At 39.1% G+C, this 21,816-nt stretch overlaps 1 protein-coding gene across 3 annotated transcripts in view; it reads left to right on the forward strand.

Annotated features, from left to right (window-relative positions):
- ADAM23 (ADAM metallopeptidase domain 23) overlaps positions 1 to 21,816 on the forward strand; it is a 166,581-nt gene that overhangs the window by 116,054 nt on the left and 28,711 nt on the right. For all 3 annotated transcript variants that reach the window (XM_044241418.1, XM_044241419.1, XM_044241420.1), the window contains exons 12-21: positions 776 to 860; positions 1,810 to 1,900; positions 4,349 to 4,397; positions 6,728 to 6,827; positions 10,105 to 10,176; positions 10,891 to 10,980; positions 12,285 to 12,365; positions 18,273 to 18,323; positions 19,260 to 19,323; positions 21,001 to 21,106. In XM_044241418.1, coding sequence (XP_044097353.1) covers positions 776 to 860; positions 1,810 to 1,900; positions 4,349 to 4,397; positions 6,728 to 6,827; positions 10,105 to 10,176; positions 10,891 to 10,980; positions 12,285 to 12,365; positions 18,273 to 18,323; positions 19,260 to 19,323; positions 21,001 to 21,106 — 789 coding nt within the window. The remainder of the gene's footprint in view (positions 1 to 775; positions 861 to 1,809; positions 1,901 to 4,348; positions 4,398 to 6,727; positions 6,828 to 10,104; positions 10,177 to 10,890; positions 10,981 to 12,284; positions 12,366 to 18,272; positions 18,324 to 19,259; positions 19,324 to 21,000; positions 21,107 to 21,816) is intronic.

A 21,816-nucleotide genomic window follows, 5' to 3' on the forward strand; every position in this document is an offset into this window, starting at 1 on the left:
GGTTGTAAGATTTACTTTCGGAACATGTTCTTACTCTAACACTTTCCATCCTCCGGGTCAACTCATGATTCAAGGTGGCTGCTGGTGCACCAGCCTTTATTACAGGCACCAGGAATACAGGCAGGGAGGATTGCAAAAGATCTCTCTTTCCAGCTGAGTTAGATCTTTTAAAGCAGATTTTCTGAAAGCATGCACATATCCATTTTACCAACGAATCATTTGCTGGCTCGTAGTCACATGCTACACACAGCTGCAAGACAGTTCAGGAAATACAGTCTTTGGAAGTGAACCATTGAATAAAATTGAGATTTTATCAGTGAGGAAAAGGATGACCATACTGTCTTTCGATATATTAGATGCTTTTCTTCTCCATTCATGGCAAAGCTATTTTCAGACAGTCGTCCAGTGTTCTGTCCTGGAATCAGACCCACCAGATTCTTCCTTCCTTTCCTCTCACCTTAGTTCTTTACTTCCTTGTCTCTCAGTCGATAGCAATGTATAATAATTTAGAAATGTATCGTAATTTATAATAATCAGCCAGTGCTTAGTAGGTGCTCAATTAATGTTTGCTCAACTGAGATTTCTTCACATAACATAAATTTAAAGGTATTTGTGACAACATAAATCTAAAGATATTTAAAATATAATTTTCAGTTTCTTGAGGGAGAATGGCTTTGGGGTGTTCAGTGTAGAAGAGTGAGTAGGCATGTCTTGGGAGGGTGTATATGATGGTCATTACATTGGTTTTCTGAGAGCATTTCTCTTTTTTCTTTAGGCGTATGACATTCCACTATAAGAGAAGCAGTCTGAGTTTCTTTGGAGGTGTCTGTTCTCGCACACGGGGAGTTGGTGTGAATGAGGTAAATTTGATCAATTTCTTAAAGTAGAGCTTTATCTTTGCATCTGACCTCTTTCTTCCCTGTGGCCTAGTTTCCATCCCTCTTAGGCTTGTTTAAAATAACAATGACATAAGAATAAAGTATAGAGTGATTTATATTAGTAATTGGAACCCAAAGTGGTCTTTGGTGTTAGAAGAGAGGTATTGCTTCATTTCTTAATTATGGCTTTTCATGTTTATCAGGCAAATTCATGCCAAAGATTGGTCCAGATATTTTTTTCACCTCTGTGGATAAATTTTTATAAACTTAATATTCCTTTCCTGATAATTTTAAGCTATAATGCTCTCCTACGCATGTTAGATTTAACTCAATTAAATCAAAGAGTTTATGATTATGTTTAATCAGTATTTTTGTTTTCTCTCTATGTAAATTTTCCATCTTTATGCCTTCTACCTATCCCTCTTTAGAATTCATTGAAACAAATATTTCCTTAGTCTCTTTGTTTGGATTCTAGTACCTTCATTTATATCAAGGAAATCCTTACACCAGCTGGCAACAGCACCCAAAAAGCCAAACCAACTGTATCTAAACCCTGATCAATGCCAGAATATATTATACCAGCTAATCCCAAAAGCCAACATTCAGTTGAGACCTTTCTTGGCATACCTGTAGTAAGTTGAGTTTATTCTTGGTTTGGTATGAGTTGAATCAGGGCATGGCCTTTTATGGCTTATATTTTATGTTTCCATGTGAGAGCATCAAGTTCTGAGAGATGTCACATAGGAAGAGAGGCTTTCTGCTTCTTGGGCCCAGTTGCAAGGAAGAAGTGATAAGGAGCATATGCCATCTTTTGATGCTGTGAGGCTCTACTTAGGGAACTGAGATGATATGTGGTGATGATTAAGAAATAATAACTAGCTTTGTGCACTCTCTCAAATGTCTCCCACACACTTTCAACTCTGAAAAACAGTATGGTCTTCCAATGGCAGTGGCACAAGTATTATCGCAGAGCCTGGCTCAAAACCTTGGAATCCAATGGGAACCTTCTAGCAGAAAGCCAAGTATGTACATTGACCTTCTTACTCACTTTCATGTGCCATTCTGTCTGTATAGTGCATGTCCAGTCATTAATAAATAAATAATTTTCATTCCTAAGTCATTAGAGCTTAATTGTAGTGTACCTCCTTCCTCTTCAAAAAGGTGATCAAATGAGCAACTGCAGGTAATTCCCAATCTGTTTGGGTTGTAGATATTCCCCTTCGAAATTCATAAAATCATACTCGCTTTCTCAGAACAGGAGCAGCTCTTTCTCACATTGTGGAGTGTTGGGTTTTAAGGGAGAGGGTGAACTGTCACCCTCTGTGCTCTAAGCAGTGGAGTGTAGACACTAGGTGTCAAAAAAGTTTCATTGGGAGTCAATAATAATGCAGCTGAATACTGTTACGCTGAAAAGAAATAAAAAAAATAATAATAATGCAGCTGGATCTGGAAATAGCTTAGATCTAGTGTCAAAGAGGACCTCCAACTCTAATTAAACTTTCCTACCTACCTATCTCGGAACTCACCCACATGGTCCCATCAGGAAGGTTCAGGAAGAAGGCTCCCCTATAGGCAGCCCTGCTTTGAGGGCCCTTTAAGCCTGGAAACAGGTGGTAGAGGATACCCCTCTCATGGGCAAGTCATGCCAAGGGGAAATCCAAACAGGGCCGCAGATCCCATCCAGTGGGGAAATGCAGCCAGTGAGTGCTTACGGCACTTTCTTCATTAATCAGAGACAGGAAGATGGAAAGACAGGGCTGAGCTTCCAGTGGCAAGTATCAAAGCCCACAGTAGTTTTAGGAATCCATGAAAAATTTCAATTTCTTTAAAAATCAGAATAAAATCCATCCTGGATTATATTTCTCTTTAGACCAACAAAGGAGCAAAATACGATTTCTAATACATTTCTTGTGTCATGGGGCAAAAGTGCCTCAGACCCAAAAAAGTCATAATGGGATGCCGTGGATGGAAAGACCAAGGTATTCCCTCAAATTATTCTCTTAAGTGGAAGTCTGCTCCCTTCTGTGAAAATATCAGATGCTTAAAGTAAAGGTCTCCCTGCCCACCTCAGCTCCCCAAGGAAGAAAAGGACAAAAACCTTCTGTAACATTATCCTACATTTATTTTATACCTTCTTGATGACTATCAAATAATTATCATTAATGCATAGTGTTAGGGAAATTTGAAACAAAATACATTTCCGGGGCTTCTCAATTCCCTTTATGGGTATATTAAGTCATCACTTGATGTGTATGTTAAGTCTGGTGGCATTTAGCAAATATCCACAAACTTTCATTTATTGGAATCTTGCTCAGAGTATTTGCTTTCCAAGGAATCACATAGTACACATTAAAGGAGGTGTTTTGTGTTTCATCAGCTGGATAGATGGCCTTAAAATCAGAAGGGAGTAGGGCCAGCTTTATGACCTTGATTGGGAACCCTGGAGCCTAGAAGAGGCCAGCGCTGGGGTCAGCTGGGAGATGTTATGGAGTTGGGTGAGGGGATGGGGTGAGAAGCAGGGGTTCAGGACCAATGCCTGGAGTAGGTCCTTCCTAAGATGTTTCATTCCTTCGTGACTTGTTTGTTTAGGTGGATAGTTCTTTAGTTCTGAACTTTGACTTTTAAAAAATCTATCTGGAAGCATTTCTTTGAAAATATCCTTGTCTGTGATAGAAAAGAGAAAAGAAAAAATAAATAAATGAAAAGAACAGCCCATTAACAGTATCTGTATGTCAGTCTCTGGCATCTCGGCTGAGTTGGCGATTGTTGTTTAGTTTCAGTGACAATTTACACTTATATTTTAGAACGCTCTCTTTTCCTAAACCTTTGAGCATAGTGTTCTGCAAGTCCCTGGCCAAACCTCGCTTTGAATCTAGCAAGTGAATTCTCCCCTGTAACTTCCAATGTGCTCTGTTGGGGGAGGTTTCAGGAATGATTCACAACATGTGTGCAGTAGAGCTTGACCGCTCACAGAGTGCGTGCTGGCGCTCATCTTGTGGGAGCCCTTGAACCACTCTGGGCGATAGGCACAGAGGCTGTTCTCCATTTTCAAGGTGGAAATACTAAAACCCAAGAAATACTAGGTCACTTAGTATCAGGGAGACCTTGAACTAGAACTCAGGTAGACCTTGGTCTAGAACTCAGGCTTTTCATTTCCAGACCAGGCTACTTTTCATTAAACATTAGAACTAGGAACTCAGTTGTGTTTTCTGAGTTACAAAAATGAAGAGAGTGACAGTTTGATATCTTGCCAGCTGTTGTCTTAGGAAATAACCTATACTTCTGGAAAGGATGTAAAGAAATATTGATTGAATGGAAATAGATTTTGTTTGGTGAGATTTCACGTTCTGTATCTACGTGACATGGAATTGGTAATAAGTACTTATCTCAAAAGTGGAAATGCAAATTAAAGATGTGACTTTTGTTGTTTTTATTTTCTTCTATTGCTTTTTATTATTTCATTGGACTAGAATGTGACTGCACAGAATCCTGGGGCGGCTGCATCATGGAGGAAACAGGGTAAATTTTCATTATACATGCATTTGATTTATGCCTTTCACTGACAGTGCCACATGTAAGTACTACACAGTCTCTCGGGTACTGGTCTTTTAGGCTCAGCACTCAGTATAAGTTCAGTCATAAATTTTCTGACATTTTAAAAATGAAAGGACTGATTCACCTTATATTTTATTTATTTTTTTTCCAATTTATTTATTTTCAGAAAAACAGTATTCATTATTTTTTCACCACACCCAGTGCTCCATGCAAGCTGTGCCCTCTATAATACTCACCACCTGGTACCCCAACCTCCCACCCCCCCGCCACTTCAAACCCCTCAGATTGTTTTTCAGAGTCCATAGTCTCTCATGGTTCATCTCCCCTTCCAATTTTAATTTTTTATTTAAAGTTGTTGATAACAGTAAAGTATAATAACAACTTCTATTTCTATTAACCTTTAGAAGAAGCCCATTATTAAATGCTTCTAAGTTTAGTAGAGGCATTGATTTTTTTAGTGCACTTAGAATACAAGCTCGTTGTCTGCCTGAAGCAGTCATGAAAATCAGTTTCTTCATCAATTCACATTTTAAGGAACTCACAAATAGACATATTTGGTGTAGTGAAAATGGTACCATACTGCTTATATAATCAATAGAGTTTTTTTCTTATTGAGACAGAATTATTGTGTCTAAAATAGGTATCATCTATTGATAGACATTTGAACATTTTCACACCTATCTTTTCTCTTCTTGTGAGAATACTTTGAGAACTAGAGTCATGCCCGGGAGGGGTTGGGAGCCAGGGCCTGGAAACATTGCCTTCCCCCAACCTGGCTTCTGCCCCCGTGGGAGCCACTAATCCAAGGCTCCCAAGCTAGAGCCCACTTCTACTAGATGGAAGACATTGTTTCACCCGTGTCTGTCCTGCTTCTTCTGCCCATGCCAGAGATCTGCTCAATATATTGCCCATGTCTGGTCCTCCTCCTCTCCTGAGTAATCCCAGTGGCCAGAAGCCCTGACCTACTTGTACAGAGTCCCTTCTTTACGTTCCCACCAGGAGTCGGGCTCATGGGGAAAAGAGGAGTGTGAAAATGAGGATTTGCAGAGATCGTCAACAATTCTGCCTGCTGCTTTAGAATATATGTTTCTAGAAATGCACTTTAAACCTGAAACCGTTAACTTTCATGCTCCCCTTACTGTTCCGCCATAGTTTGGTAAAATTATGGCTTAAACAGCATTTTTGAGGACTATTATAGGAAGGGAATACCATTTATAATGTTGCTTCTCTAAGGAGGCACTTTCTGTCTTCTAAACTCCTGATTTCTGAATGAATTTTCAGACTGGCCACCGGAGGATAGAAAAAACAAACAAACAAACTAAAGTTAATATATATATATTTTCTTGAGTACACATTTCTACATAGTCCCTTTAAGAGATCACTGTCAACAATGGCAAAACTTTTTCCTACTTGCATATACTACCCTCATGCATCAGGATACAAAAAACTTTTGGATTGCATCCTAAAATCAGTGGCCTGTTACTCTCAAATCAGGTACTATGAAAAAATATGCCCGAAGAATCAGTGTGTATGACTCAGCTTAGTCTTAATCATGTGTATAATATTTCCCTATATACTGATGTAGAGATAGCAATTGGATTAATTAAATCACAAAAAGGCTCATATCATATTCCTAAGTCATGAATATATATGAAGTTGTGCCCGAAAAGCTATAACCTAATTCTAATTCAGAAAGAGCTTACCCTCATTCTGTTTTTACTAAGTATATATGTGCCAAAAGCACGCATACATATATATGTATATGTATATTCATGTATGTATGTGTGTGTGTGTGTGTATATAATACTTTAGAATTTCCTTGTTTACCTCATTGGTGTTGCTGCAGCTGCATTATGTAATCTTTACTAGATTGTCACAATTCCTTCCTCCAAAGTAAAATCTAGTAGGTTCCTTTGCATCTTTTATTCAGGACAGAGGCAAGAAAAAGTGCTTGCTTTACTGAGAGAGAGCAAATAAAAATGACCACACTTTAAAATATACCCTAGGAGGTGAAGTTTTGTGATAAGCTTTCCAAAACTCTTCTAAGCCCAGGCATAGAAGGGTTTGGCTGCTGAGGAGGTTATAACCTGGCTCCCAATCTGTGGTTTTCTTTGACGATCTATTTTTGCAAATTCTACCACACATACTTATTTGGCAATTTGAACATAAATGAACCTTTGCAGAATCGTCTAGGTCCAGAGTGACCATGTTGCTCTAATTCACGGGTTCTAATTTTCTTCTCTGATGACTGCTTTTGGAAAATTATTTACATAATTGATTCTTTATTTTCTCAGGGTGTCTCATTCCCGAAAGTTCTCAAAGTGCAGCATTTTGGAATATAAAGACTTTTTACAGAGAGGAGGTGGAGCCTGTCTTTTCAACAGGCCAACAAAGGTTAGTAACTCAGGAAGTGTAATTATTTCATTAATTTTTTTTTTTTTACTTCTAAGAAATTTGTTTAATGTACATAAGATTCATGAAAGCAGTATAGAAATCATATACACCTCAGATCTGCTCACAGCCATCAGTCACAAATCTCTTACGGGAAAAGATTGAAAAGCCATGTTTGCATTAAACTCAGTGGGAAATGTTGAAAAGTAGCTCATGCCTTAATAAATGAGTTGCAAATATCTTTTTATATGTCTTCACATATTTTTTTACAGTGGAACACTGGAAAATGCCAGATACTTGTCTTAGAAAGCAGGTCTTTTGGGGAAGGAGGGGATTTGTCAGTCTGATTAGTATTTAGTCATAAAAGCCATTATCATGTGAAATCTGATCCTGTGTAAAAAAGAGTGACAAAACCATAGTTTTGCTGCTGTGAGTCTCTGATTTTTCAGTGCTAGTTGTACCCCTCCCATTTCATCCTCCAAACAAAGAAACAAACATACTTCAATCAAAATATCTTTGAAATTTACATGTTAGGATTTTCAACCTGCTGCTTAGAGATTGTGGGTTAGATTAACATATATTGCTTTAATCTGTTTCTCTGATGAAAATTCCATTTTCCATTGACATTCTCTCAAAGAATACAACTAGTTCCTTGGCTTTTTTTTCTTTTCTTTTTGAGTGGTCTAGTCTCCTATCTAGGATATCTAGATATTAGATATAGATATAGATATAGGAAATACCCACAGAAGCTAGCCAAAAGATGGTCCAAAGTATTTATGGATCTCATAAATACATATGCATATTTATTATTTATTATATATTGTCTCTTTATGTGGGAAGGTCCATGGTATCAACTGTCATCTCATCAAAATTCATATATGCATTGTGACAATCCTTATCCATTAATTCCTTAACTCAAAAAGCTCTGAAAATTGAAGTCTCTTTCACGAGTTTGCAGAAAACACATTAGGCAGTAAAACTTCTCTTAGACTAAAAACCTTTATTACCCCTCATAGTATAAATATTCGTAAGTATTGCTGCAGAAATATAAATGTTTGTGATTATAGGGTATGCACCAGGCCCCTCAGGGCTAGTAGATAGAACATGCATCGTACTTTTCTACAATCTAGCAAAGCCAGAATTTTCAAACTCACTGGCTACAAAGCTTTTGCATAAGGCACTATGGACCTCTAATAACATATTTGGAAATGAATCATTCAACAGGCAAAAAAAGCAGGATTGTTGCTAATTAGCAGACAGTATAGAAATTCTAACATTGCACATTTCATATTTCTTTTGAAAATACTACTTCGTAAGTCAAATATAGTTCTTTTGCTATACAAAATGTGTAATGCTTTATAAACTGAGAGAGTAATGAAATCATGTTAACCTTAAGGAAAAATAATCACTGACTAATGTGTGTAAATGACAGAATAATTTACTCCTATCCTTATAATTAAGTGATACTTCTGTAGTCAGGGGATATTAATTGGATGCCTGACATCTGTATAAAATCTCAGTGAGTCTGCAGAAAAAGAAACAGGAATTGTGAAGTGACCTTGCAACCATTAAATTCAGCTGTCTGCCTTTCATGGCATTGACCCTCAGAAATCTGAAAACTTCCAAGTGTTCACAATGGGGGAAAGGAGTAGTAATGAATTGATGGGAGCTGCTGGCATTAACGAGTTGAAGTTTCCACGACTCATCTCAGCTGCCTCGTGTCTCACCAGCCAATCAGAAGTATTGTGCCTGAGAGCACAACAGTAAGTCCTAAGGTTTCTAGTGTGTGTGTGGAAGGACCCATCATTAGATTTCTGAAACTGCCTGTCAGTAGAAAGAAAACTGTTCAGGTAACTTGAAAACTAAATAAAAATAATGATACATCTTCAATTTTAAAAGTTAGTAAATACGGATTTTTTTTTTAAGCTACGTGGTAGAATGATTTTTTTTAAAGCCCCTGTGTATTCCAGTGGAATAATTTGTACATATGTATCAAAGAACTGACTTTTTTTTCTAAGTGCTTTTCATCAATGAATGTGCGCATGTGTGACTCACGTGTTATTTTCCACATTATCTGCATGCCTCTTTTCTGTGCCGTGGGATCCTTCCCACCTGCTATGTTTTCCACCCCGTTTGTGATCAAGGCCTGCTGCTGGTTGGAAGAAGTCTCCTAAGAGCGAGATATAACAGTTAGTTCCACGCGAGGCCTGAAGGAAGTGCTAGCCATGTTCCAGTCCGAGCTTCCCATTTCCATTTTCTCCTGCCTGCTGATCAAATACCACAGAGATTAGGACTGTTGATTTCCCTCATTGGACTTTCCTATGGAGGAGGCTCACCCAAGTACCCTGGAGAACTTTCTTGCTTTGAATAAGAGTTTTCTTTCCTGGAAGTGGAAGAATAATCGGGATGGCCTCGGTGGAAGGCAACCCCTCCTTGGGGCTTCTGGAGGACGAGTCTCTCTTGCCCTCTCATATTCCTGTCTTTGAGCGTTTGGGTTGGAATGTGCTGTTCCAGTCTTCATGTAAGAGTAATGGGCATGCAGAGGGAGATCTTGCCCCAGCTGAGGGAAAAAGGAATGTTTCTCATAAATGCTCAGCTGCCTCCACAACTGGCTGCAATATAGGTTGTCTGGCAGGGAAGTTCATAGCTCTAGTGGAGTGCATTATTCTAGAAATTCGACTCCTCCAGTGTTCCAGGAATGATTGAAAGATTTCTATACCTCCGTGAATATGTCTGCACATTTATTTAATATACTTTAGACAGGACAGATTTCTTTTCAATGAGAATGATGGGCATGGATTTCCAGCGGTACCTCTTCTACACTTATTTGCATTTCCTTGATTGTATTCATTACATGTGGCTGTGACTGAAACATTTTATCTGTTTGACAATTTTTATGTTTTCTCAGCTGCCTGGAGAGAAGTCAGTAAATTAGGTATCTGTGAGTCTTAGCATTGCATCTGAGCTCCATTAGCAAATGTAATAAATGATCTATTCCTTTTGATAGCTCATTTCCATTAATAAATAATTCTAATGGTAAAGGTCATCTCTGGAGCCCACCTCCAGAGAATCCTCCCAGAAATACTACCCATAGGGTTATTCGAAGTGTTATTAATAAGTGAACAGTGTTACCACACAGGCATCATTTGTAAGATGCCGTTAACAACAGATCACAGAAAAATTGTACATGATTACAGGACCATGTATGTAGCCCTATTTGCTTGTTGATTTTCTGTGATAAATTAAAATGTTTTTCCTTTCTCTTCCTAATCTCTTTTAGCTATTTGAGCCCACAGAATGTGGAAATGGATATGTGGAGGCTGGAGAGGAATGTGACTGCGGTTTACACGTGGTAGGTATAAGAGATCCTTCCCGCCTTTAGCGCAGCTCTCCCCAGAGCAAGCAATTATAGCAAGAAGTCTACAGGGTGCTTCTCTGGGGTCTTACTGTCTGTCTTTCTCATCTCTCTCATCAATGCTTAATCCCAGCTCAGACATGTTAGAATTCATCATGTCCTTATGACCTAGTTTGAAAAAAAACCTAATGGGTTCTTCTAATCAAATCTCCTACCTCTTAAAAATTCATAGTTCATATTCATCCCATTCAACTATTATCAAATCACAAAATAGTCTTTCTGTGGTGTGTATTATTTTTGTCTTTATGAAACTAGATAGAGCTTGGGAGCCCCTGCCTGGCTCAGTCAGGAGAGCACATGACTCGTGGTTTTGGGTTTATGAGTCCAAGCCCCATGTTGGGTGTAGCAATTACTTACAAATAAAATATTTTAAAAAAGAGTCTTAACAGTATATTGGAACTAACTGAAGGTGAGGCGCCTGCTAAGAAATAAGCTGACTTTTTGGTAGGGAAGCCCTTTCACAGAAGATCATACTTGGCTGAAAAATGTGGCAGGAAGGAATATTATTGTTTAAAGTGATGACTTCCTGAAATATTTGCTTGTTATTGTTTAAGTCTCCCCATGTGGATTATACGTACGTCCCGTGTGGAGAGTGGGGTGAAAGACCAGCCTGTCAGCTTTCTCACTCACGCCCGTGAATGTCCCCTCTAGGAGTGCTACGGACTGTGCTGTAAGAAGTGCTCTCTCTCCAACGGGGCCCACTGCAGCGACGGGCCGTGCTGCAACAGTACCTCATGCCTCGTGAGTCCCCCGACACTTCCGTCTTGTTGGCCAAATCTCTCACAGTGTACACAGAGCATTTGTAGAGCTTGCCAAACATTTGTTGATTGGCCTGTGCTTTCGCAATTGTGCAGAATCAGTAAAGCTACCTAAATTCTGTGGGTCAAACCCTTTACCTTTACCAGGATGCACTGTCAACTAGCCTGTCCTTCAGCGCCCCCTTAAGAGAATATACGTAAACATTGAGAGTTGTCCTGCTAAGGTAGATCAAAACCGCATTAAATGACTGAATAAATGGTTGAATAGAAGAGGGGCAATTCCTGCGGTCTTTTTAATAATATGACCTACTTACAACATTTTTCTTTAAATTTACTGCTATGTATATGTACATTTATTTTGGGCATAATTTACTTTGGACCATGAACCTCAAACCTAGTGCTCACATTTTTTATGCTTGATTTTTTTAAATCCCCTATAAAGGCAATAAAGCTACATAAAGAAGTAATCTACGTGTGTATATTTATATGCATATATATGCATCTTATGTGTGTATGGACATAGTTTGCTTTTATCGGTAGAACCTCTAGTCAATTCTTGAGAAGTCGTTCATTAAATCTTCCTTTTTCTCATTTACAAAACCTCTAGTATTCCTTATAACCATAATGTTACATTATTTTATCCATATAATCATAAAGTTACATTATTTTATTATTTTATTCTGTACCAAGTGGTATTAGGCATTATGGTACTTTAAGAAATTCTAGATTAGTTGCCTTATGCTTCCCCCCTCCCCAGATTATAAATTGCTTGACATCAGTGATCTCTTTCCTTCATCTTTCCCCCATTCCCTCAGTGTGACTGGTGTCACTGAAAGAAGTTCATATGAATTCTCTGAAATTTGATTGTATGTATTTAGCTAAAGCACAATTAAGATCCAAGCTAATAGGGACACTTAGTGAAGGTTGCGTGTATCTGTCCATCTTCAGAGAGATCTTAAATGTTTGTATTTTAGTGATTTGCTCTTTTGTTTTAAACCATACTGCTCTATCTTCTTTACAGAATTGCTGTTACCTTGTTTTCCAAAAGTAATACTCTGAGACCATGGGTTTTAAAATATGAACATTTAATGCCTTGGTTAATGACTCATATTTACTACAAAGAATGGTATCTGGGCCTTGACTCTGTTCTGCAACCATCTTGCTAATTCATAAAAAGAGGGTGGTAATGGCTTTGGGATAGTATCTGAATTATTGGTGAATATAACAATGCTGGGTATTTGAAATACTAAGTAGCAGTAGCTCCTAATATTGAATTTTGATGTGCAGTTTCAGCCACGAGGGTATGAATGTCGGGATGCTGTCAACGGGTGTGATATTACTGAATATTGTACTGGAGACTCTGGCCAGGTATGACAAACTTGAGTTTTTAAATAATACATTTTACTTGCAAATATTGTACACATTGGAAAGCTTTCAGTTGGGCTACATGTGTGAATATGATTGTTTGGCTTCTTTGTTTTTTGTTTTGTTTTACTTTATTTTCTAGTAATTTCTAGATCTCCAAAATGCCTTTATTTTAGGAATATTTATTGTGTTTCTTGGACCTAGATCTCTTTTTTCTTCCAAATTTCCGCTTCATAATTAGTTTCCTTTATATGGTTTCTACCCAATGAATTGATTTTTCTTTCTGTCCCCACATCTAAAATAGCATATTCACACTGATGAAGAATTAATGTACTGTTTTCAAACATTTTTAAGCCACCAAACCCTTTCTTTTAAGAAAAAAATTGGTTGGATGCCCACTGTAGAAAGCAGAGAACAAGGAATACTTATCTGATTAAAGAAGGGACCGGGAGCAGGTGTCCACCTCTCTTGGTTCTGTCACCAACTCTCCCCCACTGGCAAGGTCCTAGCATCATGCCCCCTATTACTATAACATAATTAATGTTGTCTACTAGCATTCCTTCTTTATATAATTCTTATGTTTTAGAAATTTAAATCACATTATTTTTGAGTCTTCATTTTTCATTCAAATGGACATTTGCTGAGCACCTGCTGTGTGCCAGGCAAGCACTGCTGTAAATGCTGGGATACGAGATAGTCAAGTCCTTGCACTTGTGGAGCTTATATTCTGCTGGGTGGAGAAGTAAGTTAACAAAAACATCTGGTGGTGCTAAGTGTAACGTAAGGTGGTGTGGGATGTGGGGTGGGGGGCTTTAGTTGGGGTGCGCAGGTGTATTTTCCTGGAGGACTTGGTATTTATTTATTTATTGATTTTTCTTTTTATTTATTAATTTTAAAGATTTTATTTATTTATTTGACAGACAGAGATCACAAGTAGGCAGAGAGGCAGGCAGAGAGGCAGGCAGAGAGAGAGAGGGAAGCAAGCTCCCTGCTGAGCAGAGAGCCTGATGCGGGGCTCGATCCCAGGACCCTGAGACCATGACCTGAGCCGAAGGCAGAGGCTTAAACCCACTGAATCACCCAGGCGCCCCAGGACTTGGTATTTAAATAGAAAGGCACAGAAGGAGGATCTAGTCCGAAAACAGCAAGTAAGGAAGCTTGGCTTCTTCAAGAAATGGAATGAGAGCAGGAATTACTGAAGAGTAGTGGGGAAAAAAATCAAGAGGAAGTCAGGAATCAGGGCAGTTAGGGAATAGGTAAGAATTTTGAATTTCATTCTACTTTTATTTTTTATGACTTCAAAAGCATGGTCCTGTACCATTCCACAGTTTTTATAAATATGCTTTTTACAATTGCATGAGTCTGTCATGTGGATTCATTAGTTGACTCGGGACTTGTTATTCATTGGGGGATATTTAGGTTGTTGGCGGTTTTTCATTATTATAATTAATATGGCAGTGAAGATCTTTACGAGTATTTCTTGTTCAGGGTTTTCTCCTTAGGGTAAATGGCCCAGAAATGGAGTTGTCTTTTGCCGGGTATTATGGTTTCCACGGGGCTCCCCATAATAGAATATGGTTGGAGGTCAAAATACCATCTTTCATTGTGAATATGGCCAAGCTGAAAGCTGTAACTTGGTGTGAGAGCTAAGTGAGCCTCTTTATAGATCCTAGATTCAGGCTGTAGGAAAAGCTTATTGACAAGAGTAGGTCTTGAATGACTTCTCCTTGCAGGGATGGGCCCTTGTCTTACATGTCTTGGAGGAGCAGCGAGGATAGTATGATTTATGTGGATAGGCAAGAGGAGAATGGCGGAAGCGAGCCAAAGGGCTAGTAATTCTTCCCAGGTTGGTCAGTCATTCAGTCAGTCTACCTGGCTCAGGGGGAGGGGAGGGCGGAGTAGCTGGAGGGAGTCTGAGTTCCCTTCACTGGGAACGAACAAGAGGAGGGGGAGACAAAGGTTTCTAACTAACCTTTTTGAACGTTCTTGATATATTTTCTAAGATTCAATTCAAAGGGACACTTTTAAGGATGTGATACAGTGAAATATGTTCACACTGTTCTGTATTGATTTTTATGCATATCTGTTTCTTCTATTTAGATATGTAAATAGGTTTCTTTGCGTTTTCCTAGAATATAGTAAAAGTGTTAGAATTGTGGGTTCTGTGTTTTGTGCCAAGTTTTATGTTTTGTGACAATACTGGTGTGCTGTTTCACCGAGTTATATTTTTAGTTTTGTAGAATACTACTATTCTTATACCCATCATATATGGTTTGGGTTCTGTGTGTTCAGCTATTTTCGAAGTACAGTTTTTTCATTTCAGCCTTTAGTTCCTGACTGGAAGTGAGGTTTTTTTTATAATGAGGGCTCTATGTTCAACTTAATAGTCTACTGTATAAATTTTTTAAACAATTTTTTAAAGATCTTATATATTAGAGAGAGAGCGTGGGAGTGAGAGCAAGAGCGAGCAGGCACAGAGAGGGAAAGGGACAAGCAGACTCCGCACTGAGCGTGAGCCCAAAGTGGGGCTCGATCTCAAGGCCTTGAGGTCATGACCTGAGCCAAAATCGAGAGTTGGATGCTTAATCAACTGAACCACCCAGGCGCCCCAAATGTTTTTTGCTTCATGTATGTAAGGTGGAAATTGAGCTGTTAAATGAATTTCTCAGTGGTATGTTAGAATAACATGTTCTTTTAGCAGTAATTTCCTTATATGACCAGAATGTGCCTGAAATAGATAATTGGAGTAGAGGGAGTTAAGATCCCCCAGAATTCTTCTGCTTTGTAATAGACAGTGAGTCTTGAATTTAATGATACTAATTATGATTAGGAAGAAGGGGATCTCAGAGACTATCTGCATCTTTGAGAATTGGCACCATTGGCAACACTATGGCTTTTTGCCTTGTATCTCACGTCTTTGCTTTATTTTGATATTAGCCTTTACTGAGGCCTCTGAGCTACTTTTTAAATTCACAGTTTATCACAGAATAAACATTACTTGTGCAACTGAGAGAAATCCTTGGCAAATGATACTGGATGATATAATAAAGGTATTTTTGAAAGCTGTGGGAAATGTGTCTTTGCTGCAATATATGGTGACATAACACAATTAAAAATAAGCACATTTAAATGCTGCTGCACTGTTGAAGCCTGCCTCCCATGAACTTTCCTGCACAGCCTGAAACTGGGGGCTGGAATGGCATTTAGAGACTGAATCAAGAGCTCTACTCACAGGCAGAATAAAGCACACAAATTTATGGTTCTTCTGTTTTAAATGTCCCCAGAGAATGTAAGACATTCCATAATTTCCCATGTTAAATATTTCAGTGATAAGCAACTTGCTTTTATTAGCCTATACAAAAAATAAATGGATTAGAAATCTTGCGTGTAGCTACAACAGTTTATAATTGGGGCTTTTTTTTAATTAATAAAAGTTCTACAAATTTTTTTTTATTGAAACATCACAAAAGCCAACTGTGATAAATTAATTTTAGACCCTGATATACCTATTCTAGTAGCAACATTTCTTTTGGATTTTTGTTCAGTGTGATTGTATCGGTCTTGGAGTAAGTGAATAATTACTGTTAGTCGATTAATAAGATACTGATTGCATTTGGAGTGGATTTGGCTGGATGAAGGAGGCCACAAGGATCTGTGTTTCTGTACTGTTGGCCCAGTAGGCCAGGTTTTGGTACTGATAATTATGTCTTTGAATAGTCACCATCAGATTGATTGAAAAGCTGTAGTCAATGAAAGCTTATATGAAAGTCTTTAGAAAGATGTAGAACTAAAGCATTTTATCTCAAAGTGTTCTTTTGTGAGTTAGTGCTTCTTAGCAATTACAAATTCTTTTTTTTTTTTAAGATTTTTATTTATTTATTTGACAGAGAGGGAGATCACAAGTAGGCAGAGCAGCAGGCAGAGCAGAAGGGAAGCAGGCTCCCTGCTGAGCAGAGAGCCCAATGCGGGGCTCGATCCCAGGACCCTGAGATCATGACCTGAGCCGAAAGCAGAGGCTTTAACCCACTGAGCCACCCAGGTGCCCCGCAATTACAAATTCTAAATTAGTTCTATTACCTTTCTGTAGTGAACCTGATAAACAGTTTGATATGTGCAGAACAGAGTAACATTTTTAAAGAAGATTTTATTTATTTATTTGAGAGAGCACAAGTTGCAGGGAGGGCCAAAGGGAAAGGGAGAAGCAGACTCCCCTCTGTGCAGGGAGCCTGATGCAGGACTCGATTTCAGGACCTCGAGATCATGACCTGAGCCAAAGGCAGGCAGTTAACCAACTAAGCCACCCAGGCACCCCAGAACAGAGGAGCTTAATTGTGTCTGTGTGGGTCATTCATTTATTTATCCAGTTAGCCAACAGTAAATGAGCACCTACTCCATAGCCACTGAGCCCAGTTTTGTTCTAGATGCGATGGGGGCACAGGGAACAATGCATACCATCCCTGCGTGTGTGGAACTCACATCGGGATGGGGACCATAGACAAACAAATAAGTAACATATATGAGTAAGAGGTGGTAAGTCCTATGGAGAAGAAAAACACCCAGGCAATGGAGAACAGAGAAGGCCAACATGGGAGGAGTTCCAGTTTTTGAGAGCAAACCATATAGAAACCTGGGGGAAGATTGAAGGAAGAACAGGGCAAAGCCATAGGGTAGAAGCATGCGTGGCCCATTCGCAAAGAGTCAGCTCGGTCATGGCAGAGCACGGATGGGGTCAGAGAGAGGATGGATTGGGACGGAAATATGCCTATCATGTTGAACTCTGACGTCCATTGAGGACATTGGAAAGCCATCAAGCAGAGGAGCAGTGTGATGTGATTTATGTCTTTAGAAGGACGCTCCAGTTGCTGAAACAGATGAGGGCAGAAGCAGGGTAATCAGTTGAAGGCTGATGCATGATTCAGGTGAGGAATGATGGCGGATTGGACTGGGGGTTGGCAGTGAAGACGGAGAAAAGTAGCCAGATGTGATTCTGGTTGGAAGTAGACTTCATAGGATTTGTTGACCGACTATAAGAAAGGTGTGAGGGAAGGAGTGACACAGAGGATGGCTTCATGGTTTGGGGTCTGACCAATGGGAAAAGCAGAACTGTCCTTTACTGAGAAGGCAAAGACTCTGGGAGAGACCTTGGTGCATATTACTGTGTTTCTTCCTCATTTGCTTTCCCTGTATATTGCTTTTTCTTTGCATATTTGCTTTGAACACTGTACTACAGAGCCTTTGACTTGAACCGTCTCCAGTTCTCTCAAATGTGGCAAATTAAGTTCATGGGGAGCAAAAATTTTAATTCATTCAGGATGATGTTTGGGAAAATGAAGTGTACTTTTAAACAAAGACTCGGTAAGTGGACCTGGAAAAAGAAATAACCATCCCATCACAATTGTTTTAGTAGCACATCAGAGAGGTCAGAGATGTAACAGAGATGAGCACTCACGTTGAGTTGAAAGAGTGTTTCTTCTTTTTCAGTAATGTGACCTAGAAGTGATCGTCAGGGGTGTCAAATGCAGATTTGACATTTCCCAGGTCCGAGAAAGGTCCTGTGAGTTAGAACCCAAATGTGTCTACTCCTACATAACAAGCTGATTCATGCCCTTCGTTGTCCATTTTAATTCCTTCTGCTTTTGACTCTGTAGCCAAGTGAATGCAAGCTCTTATTCTAGTCCACCTCAAGGAAGACAGAGAAATAAAAAGTACTCACTGAATGGGTAAATTTATTCTTTTTACCAATAATAGAAGAAATTGTTTGGATAATCTATTTAAGGGGTCACTTGTGTTTTTCTAAACATTCCCAATTATATATTCACCATGCTTCCTTTTTTTGCATTTTCATAAATTATACACATAATGTGAAAGTACTTATGTTGAACATTAACAAAAAACATTCTATTTTTTCAGTGCCCACCAAACCTTCATAAGCAAGATGGATATGCATGCAATCAAAATCAGGTATGCTGAGCTATAAGTTTTTTCTTTTTTCTTTTTTTAAGATTTTATTTATTTATTTGAGAGAGAGGGAGAGAGCATAGCAGGGAAGAGGGAGAAGCAGGCTCCCCCATAGCGGGGAGACTGATGTGGGACTCGATCCCAGGACCCCAAGATCATGACCTGAGCCAAAGGCAGTCGCTTAACCAACTGAGCCACCCAGGCATGCCAGGCTATAAGTTTTTGATATAATTTTAAAAGGACTAGTTTGTGAAGGTTTTTTTTTCCTTCTGATGAATGTATCTTCGAAGGGAAATGACATCTCAGAGAACCATACATTATTGTAATGGACTTCCAATTCGAGGTGGCTTCATGACATATCAAATACTAAATATAGTATGATATTAAATTCTGGTGACTAAATATAGTATGATATTAAACTCTGGTGACAAATTGTCCAGACTGAAGACAAGGGAAAAAATATAATGACTAAAGAATTAAGAATCTAATTTATTGAGTTATGACCATCTTTCAGTAATGTCAGCCTATTGTGGGAAAATATGACTGTTAGAATGTGTTATCATATGTGATCTTATGGGTTTTGTCTTTTCCGAAGCCATGTTCTGATATAACATTCATACCCAAAAGAAGCTAAAAATCATTTTGGAATCGGCCAAGGAAGTGTACCATTGTTTGTTTTCCGTAAAATTTAAAATTTCAGATGGTTAATTTTTACTTAAAGAGCTGTCCTACAAGATCTGTTCTGAGTTTTAGAATTTAACTGTCTACTCTGCTTCCCTTAAGATGTTTGTGATTTTTATTCTCACTGTGAAAATATTGGGGTATGGAGTGAAAAACGAATCAACTTATCTAAAAACAACAAAAGGAGACCTTGCAGTCCAAATCTGGGGGCAAGGAAACGGGCTGTGTGGGCCTCCTAATGTGTGTCCCTGTGCCCAGGGCCGCTGTTACAATGGGGAATGCAAGACTCGGGACAACCAGTGCCAGCATGTCTGGGGGACAAGTAAGTTGCATTTTCCTGCTTGGTGATGACACACGGGCTTCTCTGATGTTATCCTGCTCTGCCAATCTTGCTGAAGACATAGCTTGGAGAGGAGTTTTTATTTTATTTTGTTTAAGATCTATTTATTTTAGAGAGAGAGAAGGTGGGGGCAGAGAGAGAGGGAAAGAAAGTCTCAAGCAGATTCCATGCTAAGTGCAGATCCCAACAGAGGGCTCAATTCCACAACCCCAAACCATGACCTGAGCTGAAACCAACGGTTGGATGCTTAACTGACTGTGCCACCCAGGTGCCCCTGAAGTGATGATTTTTTAAAAACTCTAGGAAGGGGTGAGAATAAAGAGAACTGCGAATCTCAGTCACGGAACCACAGAAAACATCTGTTGAAGCTGGGGACTGGTCATCCAAAAAAAGCCATGTCCCACTTGACGGGGATGTCACATGCACATGCAAAGATTGAGTTCAGTGTGACAGTCACATTCATTATCCAGCCACTTGTGTGATTCACTCTGTACCTTGTATTTAACCATTACCCCTCAGATTAGCCTTCTGTCCCTTTACCCTGGGGAAGTACCAGACTTATTTTTTAAATTCTGTAGTTGTATCGTCTCACTTTGAAGAGAAGAAATGCAGGTCCTTCCTGAGGTGCAGACCCAGAGATTTGCATACGAGGTCCTTGCTCTCAGTATGTTCCATGAATGTTAATGCACATTCTCTCTCTCTTTTTTAAGATTTACAAAAAATAATTTATTTGAGAGAGAGATAAAGAGCATGAATGGGGGTAGGGTGAGGGGAAGGAGAGGGGGAAGCAGGCTCTCCACCGAGCAGGGAGCCTTGCTACATGGGTCTTGATCCCAGGACCCCAGGATCATGATCTGAGCTGAAAGCAGATGCTTAACTGACTGAACCACCCAGGCATCCCAGTGCACTTACTCTCTTCCTGACATTTATAGTGCCTGACCTGTGAACTTCGGTTCATGGGGACCAGATGACAGAGAGGAATGGGTCTGTCTTATTGGCTAAGACTAAGTCACCCTCAAAGGAAGATAAAGCACGCAAAAGGAGAACAGAACCCCTGCAGGAGTGATTTCCATGTTTGGCAAATATCATTTAACTGAAAGATTTACTTTCAGTGCTTCAATTTTGACAGAGGAAAGATAATAGAGGTGCATTTGTCTTTTAAAATGTTTAAATACCAAAACCCAAGTGTGACATAAAACCTTAATTGCCTAAGACTTTATAATATCTTTTAATACTTGTATAAAACAGGCCTAAGAGTCTTTCTTCGTTTTCTACGTGCCACCTCCCTAATTCCTGCTGATGACCATTTCTCTTTCCCTCCCTCAAACCCACCAACAAGAATTAGGAATCAGTTTGTTTCTCAAGTTAAAAACAGCAGCGTGTTGGAGCTGTCTTGGAGTAGCTTGCATGAGCCAAGTGTTAAATTCTGAGGAATTTCAGAAACCTGTCACTATCCCATTGATAGCTTAAAATTAGCCATATGTTACATCATGGAAATTGACACGATGGTATTTACACCATGGAAATGGGCAAATGCTATATGTCCGGATTTTTTTTTCTTTTTCTGGAGAATCAGTTGTTAAACATTTACATGCATGCTGCTGGTTGTGCATAACAAAGGCCACTAAAACACATGGTCTTCGTGTGTTCTTCTCCAAGAGGCTTCCGGGTCTGACAAGTTCTGTTATGAGAAGCTGAACACAGAAGGCACTGAGAAGGGGAACTGTGGGAGGGACGGAGACCGCTGGATCCAGTGCAGCAAACAGTGAGTGGTCAGCTTTGGGGGCACGATGAGTGATTTGGAAGCCCTGATTCAAATGTGATTTGAGCACAAAATAAATGTTAATGATTTTTTTTAAAGATTTTATTTATTCACTTGACAGAGAGAGAGAGAGAGAGAAAGTACAAGTAGGGGGAAGGTGAAAGGGAGAAGCAGACTCTCCAATGAGCAAAGGAGTCTGAAGTGGGACTTTTTCCCAGGTATATAAAACACGTTAGTATATCTAGAAGCAAATGGCTGTGGTCCAAGCTGTTAACCATAGCATAGACTCAACAACATTTCTGTAAACTTCAGAACATTTCTCATATGTCATATTTTACTTGATGCTTGTTTTGAAAAGACACTTTGCTAAGGTATTATGCAATGCTGTCAGGTCTTAATTTTGCTGGAACATATGGCCTATGAATGTCCTAGTATGCACAGAGCTCTACAAGCAAAATATGTAGACTATGTATCTATTTGGGAGACAATCCAAAGTAATATATATTTTTGATTGTTCCGTGAGTGCAACACCATTTGATTTCATTAAACATCTAATGTCCATATCAAATTTTTTCCCCTTCTAAAAATCATCTAGTTAGTGCATTCCATAGGAATCTTTTTTTTCAGGAAATGAGATATTCAGGAAATGAGAAAATGAGATATTTTCAGAGTACATTGGTAATATTTTCCCCGGATTAGTTGAGGAACATTAA

The sequence above is a fragment of the Neovison vison genome, chromosome 3, assembly GCF_020171115.1.
Source record: "Neovison vison isolate M4711 chromosome 3, ASM_NN_V1, whole genome shotgun sequence".
Lineage (NCBI taxonomy): Eukaryota > Metazoa > Chordata > Mammalia > Carnivora > Mustelidae > Neogale > Neogale vison.